Source organism: Durio zibethinus, chromosome 18 (genome assembly GCF_047325235.1).
Source record: "Durio zibethinus cultivar Kanyao isolate XHJ-2024 chromosome 18, ASM4732523v1, whole genome shotgun sequence".
Lineage (NCBI taxonomy): Eukaryota > Viridiplantae > Streptophyta > Magnoliopsida > Malvales > Malvaceae > Durio > Durio zibethinus.
The window spans coordinates 8449789-8474122 of NC_143179.1; the positions used below are offsets into that span (position 1 = coordinate 8449789).

At 35.1% G+C, this 24334-nt stretch overlaps 6 protein-coding genes and 1 pseudogene across 8 annotated transcripts; 4 read left to right on the forward strand and 3 right to left on the reverse strand.

Annotated features, from left to right (window-relative positions):
* Positions 1–7011: 7011 nt before the first annotated feature.
* Positions 7012–8977, reverse strand: LOC111299239 (uncharacterized). Its single transcript, XM_022894323.2, has 2 exons — positions 8541–8977; positions 7012–8335 (listed from the first exon to the last, which is right to left on the reverse strand). Exon 2 carries the CDS (start codon positions 8178–8180, stop codon positions 7122–7124), a length of 1059 nt encoding a protein of 352 aa, XP_022750058.2. The 5' UTR covers positions 8181–8335; positions 8541–8977; the 3' UTR covers positions 7012–7121.
* Positions 8978–9120: 143 nt separating this feature from the next.
* On the forward strand, positions 9121–10587 carry LOC111299241 (17.6 kDa class II heat shock protein-like). The gene has a single exon (XM_022894324.2). The coding sequence runs from the start codon at positions 9962–9964 to the stop codon at positions 10439–10441; it is 480 nt and encodes a 159-aa protein (XP_022750059.2). The 5' UTR covers positions 9121–9961; the 3' UTR covers positions 10442–10587.
* Positions 10588–10718: 131 nt separating this feature from the next.
* Positions 10719–12436, forward strand: LOC111300410 (17.3 kDa class II heat shock protein-like; annotated as a pseudogene).
* Positions 12437–13085: 649 nt separating this feature from the next.
* LOC111299242 (17.9 kDa class II heat shock protein-like) lies at positions 13086–13766 on the forward strand. The gene has a single exon (XM_022894325.2). It carries the CDS (start codon positions 13170–13172, stop codon positions 13647–13649), a length of 480 nt encoding a protein of 159 aa, XP_022750060.2. The 5' UTR covers positions 13086–13169; the 3' UTR covers positions 13650–13766.
* A 54-nt stretch (positions 13767–13820) lies between these two features.
* On the reverse strand, positions 13821–16159 carry LOC149513678 (25S rRNA (cytosine-C(5))-methyltransferase NSUN5-like). Its single transcript, XM_089748085.1, has 8 exons — positions 16042–16159; positions 15923–15959; positions 15723–15777; positions 15564–15614; positions 14980–15040; positions 14798–14886; positions 14347–14445; positions 13821–14266 (listed from the first exon to the last, which is right to left on the reverse strand). Exons 1-8 carry the CDS (start codon positions 16157–16159, stop codon positions 14168–14170), a joined length of 609 nt encoding a protein of 202 aa, XP_089604211.1. The 3' UTR covers positions 13821–14167.
* Positions 16160–17155: 996 nt separating this feature from the next.
* LOC111299244 (putative WRKY transcription factor 43) lies at positions 17156–19128 on the forward strand. Of its 3 annotated transcripts, XR_002691267.2 has the most exons (4): positions 17366–18087; positions 18178–18319; positions 18480–18767; positions 18900–19128. XR_002691267.2 is itself a non-coding variant. In XM_022894328.2 (3 exons), exons 1-3 carry the CDS (start codon positions 17868–17870, stop codon positions 18601–18603), a joined length of 486 nt encoding a protein of 161 aa, XP_022750063.1. In that variant the 5' UTR covers positions 17156–17867; the 3' UTR covers positions 18604–18817. The 3 variants fall into 3 exon arrangements, 2 of the variants coding, with proteins under 2 accessions (XP_022750063.1, XP_022750064.1); XM_022894328.2 differs by lacking the exon at positions 18900–19128 and having other exon boundaries at positions 17156–18087; positions 18480–18817; XM_022894329.2 differs by lacking the exon at positions 18900–19128 and having other exon boundaries at positions 17351–18081; positions 18480–18817.
* A 753-nt stretch (positions 19129–19881) lies between these two features.
* Positions 19882–24084, reverse strand: LOC111299243 (protein PLASTID MOVEMENT IMPAIRED 1-RELATED 2-like). Its single transcript, XM_089747256.1, has 3 exons — positions 23847–24084; positions 21358–23744; positions 19882–21205 (listed from the first exon to the last, which is right to left on the reverse strand). The coding sequence occupies exons 2-3, from the start codon at positions 23649–23651 to the stop codon at positions 20110–20112; spliced, it is 3390 nt and encodes a 1129-aa protein (XP_089603382.1). The 5' UTR covers positions 23652–23744; positions 23847–24084; the 3' UTR covers positions 19882–20109.
* Positions 24085–24334: the final 250 nt, after the last annotated feature.

A 24334-nucleotide genomic window follows, 5' to 3' on the forward strand; every position in this document is an offset into this window, starting at 1 on the left:
GGTATCCTATATTATATATGTAATGTTATGGGTTATTTACAATGCAATGTCATAAAATGTAAATATGTTTTTTTTTTTTTTTTCAGGTTATGGATGACTTTAATAATTTGTATTAGAATTTTGTGATGAATCGTGATAATATTGAATTAAATGAAGATGATCAACAAAGAATAGTTATAATTGTTACACAAGTTAAGTAAAATAATTATTATGATGTGAAAGATAATGCAATTAGTAGCATAATGGTGTATCATGAAATTTATTGTACAAAATAATCATGTATGAATTCAAATTTTACTCGAAAAATGGGTGTGAGGGATATTAAACGTCCTGATAGTCACTGTCTATATAGTTTTAAGATGCCAAAGAATATATTTTATCGTTTATTGCATGACTAGCAAATAAGTTATGATTTGAAACGTTGGAATGTATTTGTACAAGATAAGTTAGCATTATCATTGTGCATTCTTGGACATAGGTAATCAAATTTTAACGCGAGAAGGCAATTTCAATGATTTGATGAAATTATTAGTCAAATTTTTTGTGATATGTTGAATATATAAGCGCGAATGGGAATAGACATGATTAAATAAATTGAAGTTTAATTTGTTGAAGTATTAGTGATGATAACGGGTCAGATTGGAGTAAGCTTTTGCTCGTCTCGAATTCGATCTGATTTTAAATATATAAAATTTGTACATGTATTCGACCCGATAAATTTTTTTATTTTTAACACCCGATCTCGATCCGATATTGTATAAAATCAAATCCGATTCGATTTGACATGAAATTAATAAAATATTATTTTAAATATAAATATAAAATTATATATATATAAATATATAAAATTAAATAATTAATAAAAAATAATTTTTTATATATTTCGGATCGGGTTTGCCTAAAACCCGACCCCGACTTGAACCCAAAATTTTTTTATGCCACCCAATCTTACTCAATCCAATATCCGATTTAAAAAAAAAAAAAAAATCGACCATAAGGGGTCGAGTCGGGTCGAAACTTGTCAATTTCGGATATTTTTGTCTTCCCTGTGAAGTATCATCTCACATTTGACATGATACAAAATATTGGTCTCATTTTAAAGTAAAATTTAGAGATTTGAAATAAATTTGAAATAAAAATTGTTAATGATTTTAATCTCATTATTTTTATTTGATTGTAAAATTGTATTAAAGCTATAGTCGAAACTCATGAAAGCTTGTATTTCTCCATCCCAACAATTATCTTATATTGGTAGGAAAGGTAAATCGACAAAAAATATTATGGGAGCTTGTGATTTTAATATGTGCTTCGTTTTTTTATATTCTGATCGAGAAAGCACAACACATGATAGTTAAATTTTTTTTCAAGCTTTTAGAAGGTAAAACTTAAATTTTTCACATCTTCCTTCAGGTTAAATGTTTTATACTATTTACTAATTACTTAAAATAAATTTATATTATTTTTGTAAATAATTTTACGTTCAAATTTATTTTTGTTGAAAATATAAATAATTTTTGTAATTAACATTTTTTATAGGTAAATATTATTTTATGGATTCAAGATATTCACAAATAGTTGGTTTTTCAATACCATACAAAGGAAAATGTTATCATTTGCCTGATTTTCGTTGAAATAATCATCATATATAAAAAAAAAAAAAAATCTTTAATCATGCACATTTTTCATTCCGTTCCATGATTAAGCGAACATTTCACGTATGGAAGAAAAAATGGCTAATTTTGTGAGATATTTCAAGTTATTCATTTGAGTCTAATCATAAATGCAATAATGGTTTTACATAATTACATCCAAACACGTACCGGATCAAGTGATGAAGATTTTAAAGAATTCAAAAAATATGTTTAACATGTCAACTTCTACAAGCAATTTTGATCAAGATAAATCAAGTTTTGTTATTTGTAGAGAAAGTGGTCATGAAATTACAATGTGAAGAGAAACAATAACGGCTAGTCTAATGGATTCGTCTTCCTATACATCTTAATTTATTATATAATTTTAATAAAACTTTGTATGTTTTATAAAGTTAATTTGTTTTATTGTGTTAAAAAAATTATTCAAGTAAAATTTTAAAAATATTTTAATGATTGTACTTTCATAGTAATCTTTCTTGTTTTTTGTGACTTATCATGATTACATAAATATTCAAGATAAATTTTCACTTATACATGAAAAAAGGAAATAGATTTTTTATAATTTTTTATATATTTAAGTCTTTTATAAATTTAAAATGAGTAATCATTATATTGTAAGTCTATTGTTTTATAAATTGAAATTTCTAAATGATGATGTCTAAATTTTTTTTCTTCATTTTAGTATTTATTTCAAATTTTAATAAATAATTATGTTAATGTAATTAAATTTGTTAGTTGTGGTAATACATTTGAGAAATAAAATAATTACAATAAATATGATAGTGAAAGTGTATGAAAGTAAATTATTATAAATACATAAATTTAGAGCAAATTTCAATAATAATTTCAATATTTCTTAGCTTTAATAAACTAATTTATTCTAAAAAAAATTCGCTATTTATTAAATAAAACTTTTAGATTTTAAATGTTAAATAGCATTAACATATATGCATAAAAATATTTCTCAAATTTTAATTATTTGATATAAAAATAGCTTTATTAAATTTTAACTTGTTAACAAAAATATTACTTGATATTAAATAATTTAAAATTTTTTAATTATTTATTAATTTAAAAATATCAAATATATATTATAAATTTATTATACATAAGTTTTTGTTAGCGTTGTGGCTTGTTACATTCATATATCGGCAAAGTTCATTTTCCTTGTGCTGATAGCAGAACCAAAAGAGGGAAATAACCTTACATATTCAAGGGCATCTTATAAATTAGATTTTCTTTTCCCTTTGAAAAAAATGTAGCGAGGTTCTGAATCTCAGCCCAAATATTCAAAGGCAATGCCATCAAAGGATGAGGATGATGATGGTATGGAAGAGGAAGACGATGAGGAACATGGAGAGACATTGTTTGGGGCTTGTGGAAAGAATAATGCAGCTGATGAATTCTGGATTTGCTGTGAGATATGTAAGAAATGGTTCCATGGAAAGTGCGTTAAATTACACCAGCAAGGGCAGAGCATATTAAGTAGTACAAATGCCCATCTTGCAGCAACGAGAGCACGGCCTTGATGATGATGGTTGGTCAGTGGCTCTTGTATAAATTCTGGCATCATGGACTGCTAACTCTCTATTAGGTCATGTACTCAAATTTGTTCTTAGTCAATGTGTCTTCTAATCTAGGAATCTGTCGTGTCTGTCTTTTATGCGTAGATTGCCAAATTCCTGTTTAATTTAATTATAAGATAGGATATTTATAATCAGGTTAAGAATAATTTTCTCCCTGCCATTGGAAGGAGGACTTGTTTTATGTTTGAAACTTGTCTTGATAAATAAGCTTTTCGTTTTCTTTTGTGTTCTAAGCTCAAGAAGGTAATGCTTTGTCGTACTTCTACAAAGAAAAAGATGAAAGAAGAAAAAATAGGAGGGGCTTAAGAAGGTAAGTAAAATAATATTTGCCTGGCACGGCCTGCAAAGCGATGGATCTGCGGCCTAATGGTGTTGACATGACATGACACAACCCTTAGAGCCACGTTATTTTCTAAGTGTAATCACCATACCAAGGAGAATGCAAGAATTTATACAGAAGACTTATCCACCATCAAAGGCACATGACTTGCATGTCTGAGGCTTTTGCTTGTCAATATTGGACATCGTAACTCCTTTGTCTCTCAAAAAGAAAAATACAAAAGAAAAGAAGTACTATTAGTTTGTGAATTGTAACTGCAACTCCGAAATAAAAAAAGCATGAAAAAAGTGAATCCAATGACAGGTTTTTTGAGGATGTAACGGCTGAAACTTAGTTTCATTTGCATGCCATCATCCAGTTTCTGAAACCTGTAGCTCTCAAATGGAATAACTAAAACTATAGAATGAGTTATTAGCCAAAATGACACTAAACTGCTGCCCATAAACACCCCAATTTGCCAATTCCTTTGGCATTTTGTTGAGTTTTTACTCTTTTACGAACACCAACTTAGAAGAAGTGGTCCTCAAATTGGATTCAAATCTCAGCCGTATTATTTGGTCTGTCGAACAAGTGTGCCTGTTGTTGATAAAAATCAGACCCGAAAGTATACTGATGGCCCGTTGTTTCTGATTGCCTGCTCCATACAGATTCTAAATAATGGCAAATGTTGGATGATCCATAGTAAATCCAATTGGCATATGGGTTTTCATTACAGCCCATGGTTTTCCATCCCTCAATTCCTCGACTCTGACTCCCAAATTAAGAAAAAAAAAAAAAAAAGGAGATACATCTCCCTTAACCAAAGGTGCCTGCCTCGTGCTAATCAATTTTCTTTCTGTTGCCGCCAACTACTGCTTCTTCAGTTTTTTTCACATCTATCGATGCAGATGGGAATTTTTGGGTTGAGCTGTAGATTTTTTCCCCATGTAGGTGAATAGTGATGTACTATGTCTATGCTTTAAAAATAAATGTTGTGCCTGAGAATTGAGGCGGAAATTTTTTTTTTTTTTTATTTCAAAGGGATGGAGCCCTATAATAAAAGAAAAAAGGAGAAAGGTTAGTGTCGAACTCAATCTTTATGTCTCTTTAAGGTTTCTTAGGGTGGAATTGAACTTTTGCAATGTTCCCCTGTATCTACCCCTCCTCTGACTTTAATGATGTCATCCAAAAATTGTGTGAGGGATATTTTTAAAATTAAAAGATTTTTTGATCATTTTATTTATTAGAAATTATAATAAATAATTAAAAATATTTTAAATTTTAAATTTAATATATATAATATCATGTTAATTCAATTATATCATTATTTTATTTTATAAAATTTTTTATTTTATGTTTATAAATAAAGAAATCTAATTACTATTATTTCATTTTTATTTTTATCTTATTTTGACATCTATTATATTGATCTCTAATTTAAGTATTAGAATACAAATATAAAAGCTACTTCTTACTTTTATCCTTTTCTTTTTTTCCTTTCATGATTTTTGCTTTTGTTTTGCTCTCAACAAATAGAACCTTATTTATTGTCGATTCAGGTTTAAGATCGAAACTTGTGATATTAGTACCTGTATTTTATCACATTATTGTTAAAGTTAACACAATTTCATTAAAAACCTTTTAGACATGATAGATCGACAATTGTAATTACTTTTAATGCATTCTTAGGATAAGCGAAGGAGGTAAAACTTTTTCCAACTAATTCATATACTGTGTTATACTATCTTATAGTAAGACTAAACTATAGGAAATCTAGGAAGAGCAGGGGCTGGCACCATCATTAAAGACCATACAAGGAAATGGTTGGTTGGCTCTACGAGCTGTATAGGATATGGAACAAATATATTAATTGAATTATGGGCTCTTAAGGATGGGTTAATGCTAGCTAAACAGCTTAATATCTCTAATTTCGATGTGAAAATTGATGCTATTGCTGTCATTTTTTTGATTAAAAATTAATTCACTCCTAACCTATGTTTGCAACTTTTAATTGATGACTGCAGAAAGTTACTGCAAAGTCATGCATACCTTCAAGAAGGGAAACATTTGTGCTGATGCTTTGACTCATTTTGATAGTGATCACTTTGCCATGTATGAATGTTGTGAGAATTCTTTTATATTATTTTAAGATCTTTCTAATTTTATTTTGAATTTGCTTGTCGATGATGGAGCAAGAAAAATTTTGTGCCATATTATTTTATGATCTTTATCTAGTTTCGGTTTCTTACAAAAAAAAAAAAAAAAAAGACTAAACTAACCGGTCATAATTCATGAAAGAGGTAAGACAGTTTGGCTGGATAAATGAGAAAATGGTTTAAAATGTAGAGGGAAAAAGTTCAGCTACATGAGATACAATGAAACATGGAGTAGAAAAGTGTTGGGGAGAGTTTGTTTTATCCATTATTCATATCTATGACACTGATATTCTTTTTTTTTTTAGTCGAATATGATCTTTTTTTTTCCCAAAGAAAATGGGAAGCTGTAAGTAATAAATAACCTTTTCTATCCAAAATTTTTCTGTCTTTTCAAGTTTACGAGGGGCCAAAACCAAATGGTGCAAGCATTAGATGCAGCCCAGCTATGTTTACTTTGGCAAATGGAAATAGAACAACAAGGCTAACAGGCAAGAAGACAGAGACAGGAACGTTTTACATGAACTAATAATCCCTTAAACGCCACAATGAGATCATATCATATTGAAAACAATAATATTTAATATGATTTGTAAAGCAATAAAACACTTCCGTCCTCAATAGGTAGGACATGAAAAAAGTAATCATTTTCTATCATCGTTTTCGAATTTTTATATTATATTTATTTACATATTTATATCTAATAAATATTTAAAATTTATCTCATCTTCATTTCTATAGATATAAAATGAAAATAAATAATTCTCATTCTTATAATCTTTTAACAAAATAAAAACCAAAATTTATTTTTTTAATTTTTATCTTGTATATTTAAGTAATTTTTTTATAAATATATATTAATATATATTTTTAATAAAATTTATAAAATTTAATTAATTTAAAATAATAATTTATATTATTTAATAAAAATTTATTTACTAAATATATACATGTATAAGATACAAATACAGAACTAATGCTACATTTTCCATTTTCATCTCCTTATTTAATAAAAGTTTAAAATTATCTTCATCTCTATTTTTGTACTCATAATATTATACTCATTTTCATCCTCGTTCAAATGAAAAATCAAATTCCCTTAGGTATGGATAAGATTAAATCTCTATTCCGTCCAAAAATATCTTTGCTTAAGCAAGAAAAGTCACTCATCTTTCAATGATAAGAGATGACTGAACACACATTCATAGGTAAGTTATTCATTAAATAGAAAGCACCAGCATTCATTCAAAGAATATGCATATTTAGAAGAAAAAAATCAAACCAAACTTTGGAGCGGTAAGTGATTGAAATATAATAGATTGAGAACCGAAAGATACACTGTTACAGAGTGACCCATATGAAAAAGAAAGAAAAAGCGCTAGACACACGATTTACATTAATATGCAGGTGATCATGATGTCAAGCTTTCTTGGCTCTTAGTTGATAACCGTTTCAAGAACTCATAGGTAGTGATCATGGTTGTTGCAGACACAGACATTGAAGCCCATCTTGGTCCCAGTCCCCTGTAACAAGCGGCCAATCCACCTTCTTTAACCAAATTCCGCACTGTCTGCAAAATTGTCGAAGGTTTTCTTATCCCATTCTCTTCTCTATCCAGAACCTGTAATCTGGTCTTTATGGTGTCAAGCGGCATAGTGATTAAAGCTGAAACGCCACTAGCCATGGCTGCACTTAACGCTTGGACAGCCACCAAGGCCTTTGAATCAGGCCTAAAACCAGATCCAGCAATCACACCACTCTTATCTTTTCTACGCACAGAGCAACCAAAACCGCCCCAAATGAGCTTGTTTGCAACAGAGTAAGATGCCCACCAAACAGCATTTGATGGTGCATATGTCAATATTGAGATCCCAAATCCCCTATACAATCCTTTAGGACCATCTGCATACAGAATCTTCCTAAACGCATCGAGACCATTCCTATATCTACAAGAATTCAAATTTGGAATTACATCTTTGCTACCGCTACTATTGTTGTAACCTTGAACCATAAGTCTTTGGCTCACAACATCAATGGGGGTCCAAACAAGTTGTGCAGCCATAGCCGAACTCAACCCAGCAGCAGCATTAGCTATAGCAGTTGCTGTAGTATCTGAAAATCCTAAACTAACAGTTGCAGTGCCAACACTGCTCTTGGTGACCTCAAGGGCTCCCATGTAAAGTGCTCGAGCTGGGATTGTCCCCATCAAAGAGGTACCAAAACCCCTATAAAATCCTCTCAATCCTTCGTATCTCATAATAGAAAAAGACATTTTAAAGCAAGAAATTTGAGTAGATGAAACTTGTTGCCTAGTTTTCAAGACTACAATAGGGTAAAGAGCAGCTGATACACCTGAAAATAAACCGGCACCAAGAAAAAAGAACTTGGATTTATCAAGCATATGCCAATCTATATCTGCTGGTATATGAATCTCTGACCTGGAATCATCCTCGGCTGCACTTAAACTCATTTTCGCCACTTTTGTAAACTGTTAAGTTCAACTAACTAAAATCTGTTCTTTTATCCTTTCACCAAAATTAATCAGAACCCACCTCAAATCCTATTCAAAATTCCACATAAACCAACCCAGCTCAAGTAAAATATAACTCCAGCTACTTGGGTTTTCTATACAATTAAAACTACAAAGTTAGGAACTCAATGCAGAAAAGGAAAGGAAAAATAGTAACTTCTACTATTATGTACAAAAAAAAAGGTTTTGTTGGTTTTTTTTTCTTTTGCGCAGCCAAATTTGAGAGCGAACATGGATCAGCAGAAACAAGTCGAGCATTTACTCACTACAAAAACCCCAAATTTTATTTTTGATTCTTACCAGAAAAAACCAAGTCTTGGACAACATCTTCAAGGCTTCATCTTTTGTCAATAGGTAACTGGGGGAGAGAAAGAGAGAGCACAGATCTCCAACGCAAAAGGATCTAAAAGAAGGGGAAAAAGGTGGGTACGGGGGTTTCACAGAAAGCGAAATCGATTGTGTTTAGAAGAAGGAAATGGAAAGAATGAAGTCGGCGATGGTGAAAAGAGAGCTTTAAACGGTAGGGAGTAAACACGACAAGGATATGGATTTTAACAAGGGTTTTGCGGATCGAGAGAAAGTAGACACGTGCTAGTTTTTACTTCGTGAGCATATGTTTTCTAGACTAGATATTAGCCTGCTTTAAGGTTCACTAGGTTCAGGCGGCTAGACACTGTGCCACCCTCTGATTTGCAACTTAAACCGTGGGTCATCTTTCCATCGTCCGCATCACTAAAGTGTCCTTTCATCGACATGAAAACAGCACGGCTACAAACACTTAACGCCCATGGATTGGGCTGCTTGTTTTTCATTTTGGGCCAAGCTTTTTGTAAATGGTTGTATATAGCTTGTCATTCATTGCTGGCTTGGATGGCAGCTCGCTTTTGCTTGTTCATTCTCCGAAGTATGAACAAAAATAGAAAGTTTTCACAGATATTGAGCGGGTCAGACTCAGAACTAAGAATGGATCTAAGAGAGCAGGAAATCCAAGGCAAAAACAAAAACTAACAGACCAAACAAATGGCAGCAATACTCTCCAAATATCTGAATTCTGAAGTAGTGTCAGGCATCTTACCATTGAGTCCGTTTTTCCTTTCTCTTCGGGTGGATTAAACAACAGCAGACCAAGCTATTCTAAGCACCAGAGCAAGGAGAGACTTCCTTTTTTGATCATCGTTTGGCAGATGAAACTCCTTATTCAAGTCAACTGCAACAACTCTTGCCACATTTCGGATAGCTAAAATTGGAAAGATTCTGCCAAGGAATTTCGCTTCCTGAGTTCGATGATTAAGGGAAGGGATGGACCTTAGTCTGGGCAAGCTTGGCCTAACATGACCATGGGGTCTATTTTCAAAGCCCAGCTACAAATGAAATAATCATCCAAATTTGGTTCAGAGAAGTGGGCTTGGAATCAAGCCTAGTAAAACAGGCCTTGGACTGGAACCAAATAGATTAAAAAAAGAAAGAGAAAATTATAGAACCTTCATTTGTCTTCCTCAGAATTCTAGACAGAACGGTACGCAGCCACATTACCCAACTTTTCCCCGTGCACTGATTATTCTCTAGAACTCTCGCCTCTGTTGCTTATCTCCTTTATATACGACTGAACTCCTTACATTCCGAGTCACTCATGAATCAACTTAAAACTTATTGCATTATATATCAAAGCGTCTTACATCCGTTCTCCTTTTGTTTTCTGTTTCTATTCTAGCGCTTGAATCATGGATTTGAGGAACTTTCGCTTAGATGTTCCACTCTTAACAATCCTGGAAGACATGCTTGACACCCCAGAGGAGCACGAGAAGTCCCGAAACAACCCCTCTCGAGCTTACGTTCGTGATGCAAAGGCCATGGCTGCCACCCCAGCGGACGTGATAGAATTCCCAACAGCCTACACATTCATTGTCAACATGCCTGGCATCAATCCAAGTGAGATCAAGGTCCAGGTTGAAAATGAGAACGTTCTAGTGGTGAGCGGGGAGCGAAAGCGCGAGAAAGAAAAAGATGAGAAAGAAGGGGTCAAGTATGTGAGGATGGAAAGGAGGGTTGGCAAGTTCATGAGGAAGTTCGCATTGCCTGATAATGCGAATATGGAGAAGATATCTGCAGTTTGTCAGGATGGGGTTTTGCGAGTGACTGTGGAGAAATTGGCTCCACCTGAACCTAAAAAGCCTAAGACCATTGAGGTCAAAGTTGCATGAGAGTTATGGTTGAGTGAGAGTCATGTTTGACTTGCTGAAAATGTTAAAGAGAACTGTATGTGTGTTTCTTTGAGTTTGGCTTTGGTTGTGTGGATTTTGAAAATCATGAATACATGAAATAAAGGTTGAAGTTTGTTCTTCTCTTAGAGCCATTGTTTCCTGATCTTCTTGCCCTTCTTCCGTCTGTTCTTTTTCTTTTCTTACCCTATGTTTCCCATGCTTAGCTGATTAAGTACAAATGATTTGCCCTACAACAATTCCCAATTCCAGAATGATATCCACTTACTATCAAGACATTACTGTTAAAACTATATTTTTGCCCGAGCTGGTAGAAGTTATATGACATATTAGGCATCAACTTAAACCATAGGCTTAACTGCTTAAGACTATGAGTTTATGTTGGTATTTGATATTGATTTGCAAAATTAAACCTTGATATGATATCTTTCAGATTAAAGCATATTAAGATAATGTTAAGAGTTTAATCTGTATGTTCTAAAATCTAAATGGCAAATTAAATATAGATTAACTAGTGGTATCATTTGACAGATTTTTTTTTGCAAAATATATATTATTCAGATATAAATAGATACAAAGTAAAATACGAGGTGAGAGTATGAACCTTAGTTGGGTTGGAGAAGCAATAGCTAAGTGGAGAATCAACCATGAAGAGGAGATCCTCTGATTAAAACATCAGGAAATCAGATGGTATGGTCAGTCATGAGAGCTTAGAGAAAAGTATAATAAATTATAGTACTAGTATTTATTTATTTTTAAAACCTAGACTAGATTAAAAACAAGATTATTATTAGATTAAAAAGAAAATATCAAAATAAAAATGGGAAACAATTGTCTTAGTTGGATCTACAAAGGCCTGAAACATGGGGCCACTAAGTGTTACACTACTATTCTTTTTTGCTCAGTATGATCAGTTGCTGGTTTTGCTGCTGTGTTTTCTCCTTTGTCTAGAGAACTAATTTCTTCTTTAAAATCTTTGGCTTATATCTAAATCCGATCTCCTACTCTGCAATCATTCATAGCAGGAATTAAGCTGAGAATGACAATGTGCGCATTGCAATCTAATAGTTGAACATTGAACTGGAGCTTAGGTTGATTGCCCTGGTTCCTAAAGAGAACACCACAGTTGCCACGTGCCCTAGAGACCTCCGCGTCGATCTTAAACATCCCAGTCGACCACCACGTATCAGGCATAAAGACTGCATGCACCTAGTGCTTCAGGCTTCACGCTTCACGAATCGAACTCACTATAAAAGCGCACCCAAGGCAGCATTCTCTTTCCACAGCGAAGGAAGAATCTACTACTTTGTATCTTACATCTCCTTTTCTACTTGCAAGAAAGAAAAGGAAATCCAGCAGAGAGAAAATGGATTTGAGACTCATGGGATTTGATCCTTCCATCATTGACACCCTCCATGAGCTCCTGGACTTCTTTGATGAGGCCAACAAGTCTCAGCCCCATCCCTCGCGGACCTACATCCAGGACGCAAAAGCAATGGCAGCGACACCAGCAGACGTGAAAGACTGGCCCAACGCAAACGTGGGTTGTGATTGACATGCCAGGGCTCAAAAGAGACCAGGTGAAAGTCCAGGTTGAAGAGGGCAACTTGCTGGTGGTGAGTGGATAGAGGAAGAGGGAGGAAGAGAAGGATCAGGGCGTGAAGTAGACAAAGATGCAGAGGAGGCCGGGCAAGTTTCTGAACAAGTTTCAGCTCCCAGAAAATGCTGATATTGAAAAGATATCGTCTTCATATCAAGACGGAGTCTTGACCGTGAATGTGGAGAAGAAGCCAGAGCCCAAGAAGCCCAAGACGGTTGAAGTGCAAGTGAGTTGAGAGGTTAGTGACTATGCTCCTACAGCGTAGTTGAGGCTCAAATAAGAGCAGCTTGAGACTGCAGGCTTTGCTTGGAGAGCTTCTAATAGTATGCTTGTGAGTTGTTTTTTATATATTTATGTCAATGACTGATGTAGAGAGCTTTGGAGGAGTGGACTGGTTCTGTTCTTTTAATCCTGCGTGTCTATGTGAACAGTAATGTTTGCTAAAGTATATGAAAAAAATATGATTTAATCATTCTGTGTACTAAAAATGTTCTTGAAATCCAACTCCTTAGCCATGCTTTTCAGGTAAAAAAAAAAAAGAAAAAAGAAAAAGCCAATTCCCTTGAATTCATAGGATATTCTTTTTTTTTTGTTATATCAAAAAAATAAAGTTTTTTTTGTTATATTAAGAGAATAAAATCTTAATATAATTAAAAACTAAAAAAAAATTTTGATTCAAAATTAATTTTTGATATTTATTCAAATACCTTTTATCACTAAATTAAAAGCTCCAATAAAATCGGTAGAATATTCATATGCAAAGAAGAACAACCTTTTTTGAAAAGGGAATAGGCACTAGTCAAAGTCGCTTTTATTTCGGGTATCTAACCAATGAAACTTTGGCCAAAAAAATAAAACGATGAATCGCTGTAAGAAAAGTCAAAATAATGTAAGAATTCTAGACCTTCCACAACAATCTGGAAAGTGTAAACCATTGGGGAAAGAATGTGATACAAACTTCTGGAAAACTCCTGACATTTTCCTCCAGAAACTTCTTAACCCACCTTATAAATACCCAAAACCGTCTGCACACTATTCAAGAAACAGAGTAAATTAGCAATTTAGCATCCGAAAGCCAAAACAGAATCTCTCCTGCAGCCAAAAAAAGAGATGGATTTCAAAGATATGGATTTCAGAGGTTTCGTCTCTCCACTCTTGGAAACCGTCCAAAACATAATAGACCTCCACGAGGATGCGGAGAAGACCCCCAACGCACCATCAAGGGCCTACGTGCGAGACGCCAAGGCTATGGCAGCAACACCAGCGGACATTAAAGAGTACCCCAAGTCTTATGTGTTCATCGTCGACATGCCGGGGCTGAAATCGGGGGACATCAAGGTGCAAGTCGAAGACGACAATGTGCTGCTGATAAGCGGAGAAAGGAATAGAGAGGAAGAGAAAGAAGGAGCCAAGTACGTGAGAATGGAGAGGCGGGTCGGCAAGTTTATGAGGAAGTTTGTACTACCTGAGATTGCTAAAACGGATGCTATTTCTGCAGTGTGTCAAGATGGGGTTTTGACTGTAACTGTGGAGAAACTGCCACCACCTGAGCCTAAGAAACCTAAGACCATCGAGGTCAAGATTGCTTAAGAGTTCAAACAACCAGTGTTTGACGTACTCTCTTCTGAAAGTGTTTTGGGTTTGATATCGTAGTTTCCTTTCCTGTTGAATTGTTATGATGAAATCATGAACTGCTGTTGTTATTAATTACTCCTTTTTTTTTTTTTTTTTTTTGGCTTTTCTCCAACATAAAATGGCATATATATATATCTAACATTTTTAATCTTGCGATCCCATCTTACGAGTTCATGGATCACTCTAACAGAATCGGTCCCAAAATTTGAACCGTGAACCAAGAACCCAGTAATCAAGTTTCATAATGATTACCGTAAAACCGATTTAAAGCCATCAATCAAGGATGGTCCATGGGCGACCCAAACCATTGTTTACTCCTATCAAACTTGGTTTACAATATAACAACATTTTAAAACTTCCACCAAATAAAGTTGGCATTGTAGTTCTTCCCTTTTTCTTGTTCAGACGTCTCTTTCTTTTGGTACGCTCATGAGGACGAGGATTGGAAGAATCAGTAGTGGCTCTATCAGGCTTCAACGATGGTTGGATCGTGGTTCTATCTTTCCTGATAAACAGAGCAATGAAAAAGCCTTTTTTGCCCTCAACTGGCTCATTCCGGAGCAAATTCTCAGCTACAAGGTAGTAATGCAGAAAGGATTTAACACCGATGCCGGAAAGCAGCTAATGCCAACAAGGATATTATAGGACTTACTTGCATAAACACACTTCCATTCATGACCAAAGGATGATCATGAAGATCATAATTTGGCGGGAGTTTTAACAAGCGAGGAACCAGGTCATCTTTCTGCACCTATTAACAAAAATGAAAGATTTTAACAAATAAAACATATAAAAAACTGACCTCAAAAGTAGATACAGACTTGAGATAACAGCACTGTAAGTAAAAACGTAGGAAAGAATAAAAAGAGGTTGCAACAAAGGAAAATACAAACACTTTACTAAAGATACAGTAGAAACACCAAAAAAATGATAAGCAAACAAGCAGCAATGAGAAAAGTATTCACAGTTGTTTGGAGTGTAACTCGGGTTGATGGCATGTAGCATTTACTTCACTCATGTTACTCCATATTACCATGAAAACATTCAAAATAATTCACTATACCCCACTAAGGTTTAGCTTTAGCATAGGTTTCAGAAAGTACCATGCATTTTTTCCCTAATTCAATTAAGGCAGAATCAACATCCAATTTAAGTGTGTTTACTCGAGCATAGCGGGGCTTTGAAACATCTGCTGTAGACATTTAAACCATACATCAAGGACTTTTTAGCAAGCAACAGAATGATGCACTTGGATGTAAAGGAAAACATCTTACTTAACACATACTAGGAGTTTGATAATGATCTGTCAAGTCTTCAATGCGCTTCACCTTTTTCCTCACTAAAAGCTGAGCTAAAGCAGACCGAAGAGAAACTTCAGGGCTGTACTAGAAATTTCTACGCATCACCAATAAATGAAATTTCCTAGAAATTAGAATTCACACCACAAGATTACCACACATATGCAACAACAAAGATACAGAACATCAGCAGAAATAACACATGAAAGAATAAACCCTTTAGCAAATAACTGCCAAACCATTACATAAAATATTGCTACAGCTCCTCAGCATACCTCACTTCCTCACATTAACTCGGTGAGACAGTCTGAGAAACTCAGGAATTCAGAAGAAACAGGCAACCAATACCATATTCACTTATAAAACTTTGAAATAAAAGTTTTTTCTTATAAGGCAGAAGATTCTTTGAACGTGAACATAAGCGTCATTGATGAGTTAGTTATCGCTGACTATATTTTGCTTAAGAGACTATAACTCCTGCTTTCAAGCATTGTCTCAAATACAGTCCAAATGGCTACAGAAATGTAAAATAAGGAAATGTGAAGCTAATAAAAAGATACAAAAATATTACCTGACCAAAAAGAATATCATATGTGATTATACAAACCAATTCCTCTTGATTCTGCAACATCACAACAATAATCACCATTATCAAACACTTTACTAAGTAAATATATATATACATATATATTATTTCCTTTGTTCTCCTTAAAGCTCATAAATTTTTTACATTCCATCTACTATTCAATATGTTAGCAGCCTCGAACTCATAATAATAGAAGGATCTGAAAACAAATCAAACCCCAAAATAAAAAAAATAAACGAGAAAAAAAGAATTAGCTGAAATGTTTTAAAGCTTCAAGTGATTCTGCTCTCAATATCGAATAGAAGGCATTGATAGAAATAAAGAGAAGAACAAACTTAACTTACATTTGAGGGTCTGGCAAACGAGAGCGAAAGTAGCCTTCTTGTTCTTAATTGAAGGGCTATAAAGGAGGGACTTTATGGTGCCCACGGCTCGTCGACGAGAGTCTCCTTGGAGAAAGGACTGTAGCACCTTCGCCGCCTCTCTCCAGGAGAAAAAGCCGACCTCTCGGCGTTGCTCAGTCGAGGCTTCTTCGGTTTCTCGGCGGCCCCCGACGGTGGATTCGCCATGAAACAGGCCATTGTCGGCAAGAGAGTGGGAGAAACGAAGCAGAGAAACCTAATTTAGCAACGCACCGTTTTGTGATTTGGGGCTACGTCTGTACACGTCACGAGCCCCTTTCTCAGCATGGGCCTAAGAAAGTACGTTTCAAGCCCAAGGCAGGCCCAAAATATAATTATTTTATTATATAAATAATAATTTTATTTTTTAATTTATTTCATGTATGTATCTAATACTAACTATTAAATAATAAAATTCTTTTAATATTAAAATTTTCAACTGTCAGGTTTTTTTAGATTTTGCTTTAAAACCTCAAACTTAAATCAAGCTCAATCGATTAACACAAAACCAAAAGTGTTAATTTATCCTTCTATTTCCATATCAAGAATATATAAAAATATATATTATTTAATACACTAATAATGAAATTTTTTAATTTTATAAATAGAATTAAAATGATAATACATATTTTTTTAAATTAATTTTTTTTACCCTTTTAAATATATGCATCATCATTTTTTTATTTTTTAAAATGTGTCATTGTCTTAATGCTATTTATATATTTGATAAACTTATAAAATTAAAAACTTCATTATTATATATTTGATAATTTATAGTACATATATATATATATTTAAAGAAAAAAATGTTGTCTCCATTTATTCTTTTTGTTTGATAACAAAACTTGTTTTGGTATGATGTTGCATGATTCAACTTATCAAACAGGGAAATTAGTGAAGAATGAAAGCAAAGTATGAATAATCCAATTCCATGGCAACAAATTTCATAAATAACGGTGTCAAATCCGACAAAGACTTGGGTAAGGTTCTTGTCATATATGATCGATGGTTTTATTTAATTGATCTGATCCATTTCATCATCTTTACGTATATCCAGATTCCGCAGTCTGGCTTCCAGGAACGAGATATATCTTTGAAAAAGAATGGATTATTGTAGCATGATTTGACACTTGGCAAATATATGTCAAAGATATAAAATTGGTTTTGAGACAGCTGAAGCTGAAATAATAAAATACTATAAGAAGTGAAGCCAATCAGGTGGTCAGAACCCAGGGAAAGTGAGGAAAAAATTACAGTGACTGCGGAAGTTTCATGTGAACTTCGGGGCCGGAGGTGGTCAAGGAGTCTATTATAAGGTGAAGAACTCTAGGCGGCTAGTCTGCCATAATGATGAAGATGGATTTGTCTGCAATTGGAGTTCAGTACAGTTAGGCATGCAGTCTGCCAAGAATCTTTCAGACTTTAGTTCTCTTTTGATAGCGAATCAACTTCAGGTATTTATGGCTTACACCGTTGAAGATACTGCAAAATCCAGCTGATCCTGATGGTTTGGGTGGGCGATAGGAGCAAGCTAAATGTAAAGACCAGAAATAATCTTATCATGCTTCAAGTCACAATCACTTTTGACTTGTCTTCTCTCACAACGCTGTGAAAGGATTGGTCTAAGCACGAGACTGAAAGGCTTCACAAAAACAACGCAGGAAGTCTTCCTCTCAAGTCATCCTTGGGGAAGCCCCACTTCCTTTTGACCTCTAAATGGTATTTACCTGGGACCCAAGATCTCAATACTTAGGCATTCAGCATTAACGTTGAAGCTTCCTGCAATGTCACAGGAAGCTCATGGCGAAGCCTCCTAGCTGATTAAGCAGAATATAATATACGTATACCATGATCGGAACGGTGTTAGGCCTTCAGTTCCAATATCTAGATGTCTAATAACAATTTTAGACCACCAGACTCACCAGAAAGTGACCATGCCGATCAATCCAATTTTGAGCTCCCTGACGAGTACTTCACTTTTGACGGTTGGCTGGAGGATTATCCTGAAGCTATCATCTCAGGGCCAATTGAGAATCCTGTTAATCAAGCCAATGAAGTTAATGATTCTGCTGGCACTAGCAGCCTCCTTCAAGGACCAGCTGGTAACAGTAAGAAAAGTCCTTAATTACATCTTAAGGTCCTATACTAGACTGTGGCCACTGAGAGTCATCCTCCTATGTTGTTACTTGTGTTAACAGGAGAAAGTGAAACCGCCAGGGAGAGGAGAGAATTCAAAGAAAGATTTGCATTCAGGACCAAGTCTGAGGTTGAGATACTGGATGATGGGTACAGATGGAGGAAATATGGGAAAAAGATGGTGAAAAACAGCCCAAATCCAAGGTATTTATCCAATACTTGAGTGATTTTAATCTTTTGACTGAGGGTTTTCATTATATTAGTTGATACAATTGATCATTGCAGCCTGTAATCATTTGCTTCAAAGGCTGATATACTTGAACTCTTGGACGTTAATTTTCATTGCTTATTAATTGATTAACAGGAACTACTATAAATGTTCTGTTGAAGGATGCCCCGTCAAGAAAAGAGTTGAAAGAGACAAAGAGGATCCAAGTTATGTGATTACAACTTATGAGGGGATCCATAATCACCAAAGGGCTTCTTGAATCAGTGGTTAAGTTTCTGAGGTTCGAGTTCTTTGACAACTAATATCTCACAGCCAACTCCTGCAGAAGGCCAACATCTATCTGCATCGATCACATGCAATTCATGTTTCCATGATTAAGAAATTTAAGGATAATATCGAAAAGTCTCAGTCCTTTTTATTCATGTAGGTATCTTTAAGAAATCTAAGGATCCGAATACATAGAGTTTTGCGAACTTTCTTTCGTCCTTGGTTTGTTATGTACAAAATTTGTTGGCTGGCAAAACCCTGAATTTCATTCCCGTTTTCAACTGATAGGTTTTAGTTATAGGTTGATCCTATCAAGTATTAACAGCACAAACTCAGGGTGCTGTATTTTTGAACTGTGGAGGATTGGTGGACGTTGCTAGCAGAAGGAAAAACCAGCTTGGGGCCTTGGAGACGGTAAAATCTTACATGAGATTTTAAACTGTTTGATCCGTTTGGTGACGTTCTTCAGTCATATGATGTTATTCAAAGTAAAACAATCAAACTTTCATAGGTGAAATTTTGTCCCAACAATAACAGTCTCAATTGTGAAGAATGAATAAATTAAAGTCAAAGATAAAAAGTTTGAAATCACTCCACAAACAATTAAATTATCATCCACGAAAGAATTTCATTAGTAAGGCAGGTAACTTGACAGTCTCTAAATTGGGCCTTTGTTCTGGCCCTCGACAGGAAAGTATCAAAGTTCCATCATGGGGTGTATGTTGGCTAAATCAAATGGATTAATTGTAGCAATTAAGTCGATTAACCCACTTCGGCAGTACCTTCAGAGTTGTGCATAATTCCATGTGTTTGATTGAATCAAAAGCCAAAACAGTCAGTTTCTGAGTCCTTTAAGACTAGACTAGATGGAACCATCATTGATAGGAGTTGGTTCTCAAAATTAAATTCAAAAAGACGGGGAAAGATGAAACATGGGCAAGCTCCATAAATTTTCCTGTCAGCAACTTCGTTTTGTTCTCTTTTTTGATAATTTTGCAAGAAAATCCTGATTTCCACTTTGAAGAACGGAACGTGAGCATCCATCAATGCTAGGACAGTCCTGGAATAAAGAGAAATAGACATATAGCTGCCGCTGGCAAGTATTCAATAAAATTTCACCGCATCCCATGCCCGTGGCATGTCTATTAAAAGATAAAGACCACTTGATATGATATCTCTAATTACAACTGATATCATCAATATTATTCTAGACGTGTGGTGGGCATGTGACTGCAGCATAAACAAACAATTTCAAGAGAACACAGAAAACTTTAGCTACATGCTTCATTTATCAATTGGACTTGAGTTGATTACATGTGAAATGGATATGCAACTACAAAATAGATTCCTATTGAGCTGTACAATTTTGACAACTTTGGCTGTAGAAAAGTTGACACATTCAGGAATAAAGAAAATGCCTACACTCTGTTAACTTCACAAATAAAGACATTTTCAGAATGAGTAGTCAAAAACTGCAATCTACAACAAGTTTGACACTTTAATTTGAAAAAATGATATTAGGGTTTCGAGAATGTGGACCCAAATCGGCCAATTCATTCCAACTAGTTCCTTCTTCATGAACATTAGAGGTTAAACTCCAAAGAAAATTCCCAGCCTGCATCTTTCTCATCACCGGTGGGTTGAATCTTACAATGGCCTTTGACTTTGAAAATGTATTCTTATTGGAGTTAGCCATGCCACTAGCAAGCAACCAGCGGGTTCCAAACTGTTGTTGTGCTTTGGTACCCCAAATATGCCTCTTATCGGAATCAGTATTTAACCCTGCAAGATGGACCTCAGTGATTTTGAAAAATGGAGTACATTCTTCTTTTTCCTCCGCCTCTGATTCAGGGTTCTCTTCGTTATTTCCTTCCGGCACTGTGCTATAGATTCGTTGCTCTAGAGGGACAGAAGCCCTCTCCACTTGAATTAAAGCAATCATTGAAGTGCCAACTGGTTCATAGTTTCGAAGGGGATCTCTAAGCAACAACATGACAGCTAGTGTAAAGTTGTTCCCCAACAACCCATGCTTTCTACCAGATGCTTCACCCAAGTTAAAATGTTGTGCCAATATTCCACTAGCCAAATCAATGCACTTGGCTTTATGAGCCTCAAGGATCTGGATTGTCTGGTCACTAATATGGTCTCCATCACCAATAATTCCAGTGTCGAGCCGTGACCACTCATCCAATGTTATAGAAAGGCACATTAATCTATTAACATAATCAACATTGTCTCTGAAATCCAGAGACCATGAACCTGCAGCTCCCTCCAAACTGAGAAACTTACCAAAATTCGAATCCTTCCCTGTAATAAGTGACGTATTGCTAGATGAAAAAGGACTCATGCTTAATGGAGCATCCTCATCTGACATGCCACATTGAATTCTCAGACCCTCTATCGCCAGGGCTTCAATCCTATTCATGGCAGATGGAGCAAGGTTTTCTAGAGACACACAACCTGGGCCCATCTCATCACCTATGAGGCCTGAGCTCAGATTATCATAACTCCAGCAAAATTGAAATCCTTCAACTTCCTTTCTCTGATCAAATGAATCATGCTCACTTAGTGATTCTTGCTGCAAATTGATACTCCTGTCAAATAATGATTTTGAGTTAATTAGATAGCCATATCAAGAAATAAAAGAGGGACAAAATAGAAAAATTAAAGAAAAAAAAAGGAAAGAAATCGAGAAGCTGAAGATGAGACAACTGCATAAATTCATCCAATTGACATGATTACATACCTCTTTGGCACAACAGCGCTAGGTGCAGCTCCCAGTGCAATTTGTTGCAATGTTTTCCCAGTAATATCCTCCAAAGGCATTAATTTACTTACCTGCAAGGACAGGTTCTCAGTTCCAAGTGAAGCCAAGTTTTGTAATATCTCCATAATATCAGTACCCAATGCTGCAGGAAACACAGCTGCCCTAGATACTTGCATGACCAAGTGCCCAACATTTTTACAATTTCTAAAAAGTGAGGGATTCATAGATCGCAGAACACCTCCATCCTTTGTCGGAATGAAATGTCCAAAGCCATCTCCGAGTGGAGGTAGTTCACCTTGTTCTGGTGGAAGTGCAATTGGACTTCCAAATCCATCGGTTTGAACAAGCAGAGAACTTTGAAATGCCTTCTCATCTAGGCCCCACTCACGCATCAAAGCTTCAGTCTCCAAGTTTTCGAGCATTTTGATCTTCCTTCCATTTTTCAGTGACTGACTTTCAATCTTCTCCTCTTTGCTGGGCAGTAAAACTGAAGAGAAAGCAAAATCTTCATAACTATCCCCACAGCAAGGACCAGGAGTGGTGGAACCAATTTCTTCCTCTCCCCCTGCATCATAGTCTAGGATGAAGCCACCAGAAGCTAGAGCTTCATTTTCAAACTCTCTCAACAGACGCTCTCTAGGAGATTCAAGAGCATCATCAGAATTCAAGCTAAATGGATCATATTCAATTTCCAGCATCTTTAAGAAATCACTAGCCACAGTGTCAGCAAAGTCATCCAAACTTAGTGATTTCTTTGTCAATTTGCTAGACTTGTAATCTGATTTAGCATCCATATACTTTTCATGCTCAATAAACTCGTCCAAACCAGATGTAGATTCTGATACTGATGATTGTATAATCAATATGTCATGAAAAGCTGACTCCAGCTCTTGCACAGTCAATGGTTTGGAACATAAATTACTCTTTTCTTGCATGCAGTCATCTACCATAACCTCCTCCATGCAACTACTGGAACTGTGGACTTTTAAAACATGTCCTGCCTCCCCATCAGCATCTGTTTCACAATCTTTAAGGATCTCATCCACATTGATAGTTTCAATGGCAAAACCATCAATAGTCTGGATAGCACTTTGTTCAGGATTAGATGGATCTTTCTGACACATTTCTACACCCTGTTCAGTAACAAAAAACTCAATGTTTTCATACCCATCTATAACTTTAGCAGATTCAGAATTAGGTTTGAGTGGCTCCACATGTTCAGAAAATTTATCTAAGCCTGACAAACTGTGTAAGTTCCCTTCATTAAGTTTCTGATATAAACAACTTATTGATTTGGAAAGTTCCAGTCCCAAATTTGGCAATATTTCAGTACCAAACTTTACATCAACAGACAGAGATGACAGATTAGACCTGCGGTTTACAGTACTTGGAACAGTCCCAACATGCTCAAGCATCCCATTCCCCTTGCTTGCATGAAGACCTCCAGCGTGTCCCATTGCACTTGAACCCTTCTCTGGGAGATTTATAAAATTTGACGCAGTCATTCTGCCACTTGAATCAACTAAATTGTCCCTATTTACCAAGAAACTGAAACTGACATTAAGAGAAGCACCCTTAGCCTTGCCAGAAAGTTTAAAGCTTGTTGTCCATTTACTTGAGCCTTTCTCCCCTTCTAAATCCTCCAAAGTAAGTGGTAACAGCCTTGTGAGATCAATCCAGTGCTCCCCTATATCATGTCCCAGAACGCCAACAACAGAAGCATAGATAAGGAAGAGCTTGACCTCATAATTTGCTGAATTATGAGGCCCACTTCTACTACCATACACACAACATTTATGCATTAACGTCTCTTCAAATTCAGCAATTCCATCGACAACCCTCGTTGCACGAGTAGACAACACCTCATCCTTCCTCTTCCAATGCACGCATAAGCTAAAGTCATTTAAATAGGCAGGCAAGCCTTCAATAGAATGCACATGGAGAAAGAAACAAATATCAAATCGATGATTTCTAATATGAGTTAATGCTTTTAAGGGCTTCTTCCAATTCCACAATGAAGATGATTTCTTATCCTTCTGCATCACATCTTCATAGAGGTTTCTAGAGTTCTGCTTCGATTTTGATTCTGAAAGATGGGTTTTTCCAGCAGACTTAGATCTAACATTGGATGTGGAAATCAAAGCTTTTGGTGAGGGGTTATTCAAGTAAAGGGCTTTACTTATTTCCTCAATGTCACGCAACATCTGACCATTATTAGAATCACCACCACCATTATTCTTATCATGCTCTATTTTGGAGTTCATTTTCTCCATTCCAAAAAGACAGTTACAAACTTTGAGCAAGTATAACAGATATCCTTAAGAATTTCAGTTTCTCCAGATATCTTCAAAAACCCAGTTGAATGACTAAGTCAAGCACCACAAAGGATTAAGAAAAAAAAAAGAATTACAAATCAAATCATTGAAACCCAGAAAGGAATTAATCAAAGTAAATTAAAAGTTACTTACTTTAAATCTGATTCCTTGTTCCTGTCATATGAAACAGTAAAACCAAAACCTTGTCCGACTTCAGTGGCTTAGATTTTGACTACCAAAAAGTAACAACAAACAATCAAGAATAATGAACTCGCCATTGAAAGAAATTGAAAAATGACAAAGGAAGTTATTGGTTTAGTTGGGACTTTCTTGGGACCGTCAATTTTTTTTTTTTTTTTCTCTATATTTTCCCGGAAAATTCTCACGGGACAAAAGTGGAAAAAGCTAATGTTTTTGTCTTTGTATCAACCGCTTGTACTGTGATTAGTCGGTGAAACTGAAAGTATACGGTGTTGCAGACCTCATGCTATTATCTATAGAATGGGTTCTCTTACCGTCAGATTAGTAAGAAATTTGATTTTCTTTTGATAAAAATCACTTCCAACGTTAAATTTATTTTACGAGGTCTTAATCAACGCATTTTGAAAAGAAAGAATAAAGTAAAATTAAGGAGCACAAAC

Bases quoted from the DNA above. Each gene is read 5' to 3' on its own strand.
- LOC111299239 (XM_022894323.2), bottom strand. From the start codon at position 8,180: ATGAGTTTAAGTGCAGCCGAGGATGATTCCAGGTCAGAGATTCATATA.
- LOC111299241 (XM_022894324.2), top strand. From the start codon at position 9,962: ATGGATTTGAGGAACTTTCGCTTAGATGTTCCACTCTTAACAATCCTG.
- LOC111299242 (XM_022894325.2), top strand. From the start codon at position 13,170: ATGGATTTCAAAGATATGGATTTCAGAGGTTTCGTCTCTCCACTCTTG.
- LOC149513678 (XM_089748085.1), bottom strand. From the start codon at position 16,159: ATGGCCTGTTTCATGGCGAATCCACCGTCGGGGGCCGCCGAGAAACCG. The intron at 15,778-15,922 runs GTAAGTTAAGTT...ATTTGTTTTCAG, and splicing joins CGTTTGCCAGACCCTCAAAT to ATCCTTCTATTATTATGAGT. The intron at 14,887-14,979 runs GTATGTGTTAAG...AAATGTCTACAG, and splicing joins AGATCATTATCAAACTCCTA to CAGATGTTTCAAAGCCCCGC.
- LOC111299244 (XM_022894328.2), top strand. From the start codon at position 17,868: ATGTCTAATAACAATTTTAGACCACCAGACTCACCAGAAAGTGACCAT. The intron at 18,088-18,177 runs GTAAGAAAAGTC...TTGTGTTAACAG, and splicing joins TCAAGGACCAGCTGGTAACA to GAGAAAGTGAAACCGCCAGG. The intron at 18,320-18,479 runs GTATTTATCCAA...ATTGATTAACAG, and splicing joins AAAAACAGCCCAAATCCAAG to GAACTACTATAAATGTTCTG.
- LOC111299243 (XM_089747256.1), bottom strand. From the start codon at position 23,651: ATGGAGAAAATGAACTCCAAAATAGAGCATGATAAGAATAATGGTGGT. The intron at 21,206-21,357 runs GTATGTAATCAT...ATTATTTGACAG, and splicing joins AGCGCTGTTGTGCCAAAGAG to GAGTATCAATTTGCAGCAAG.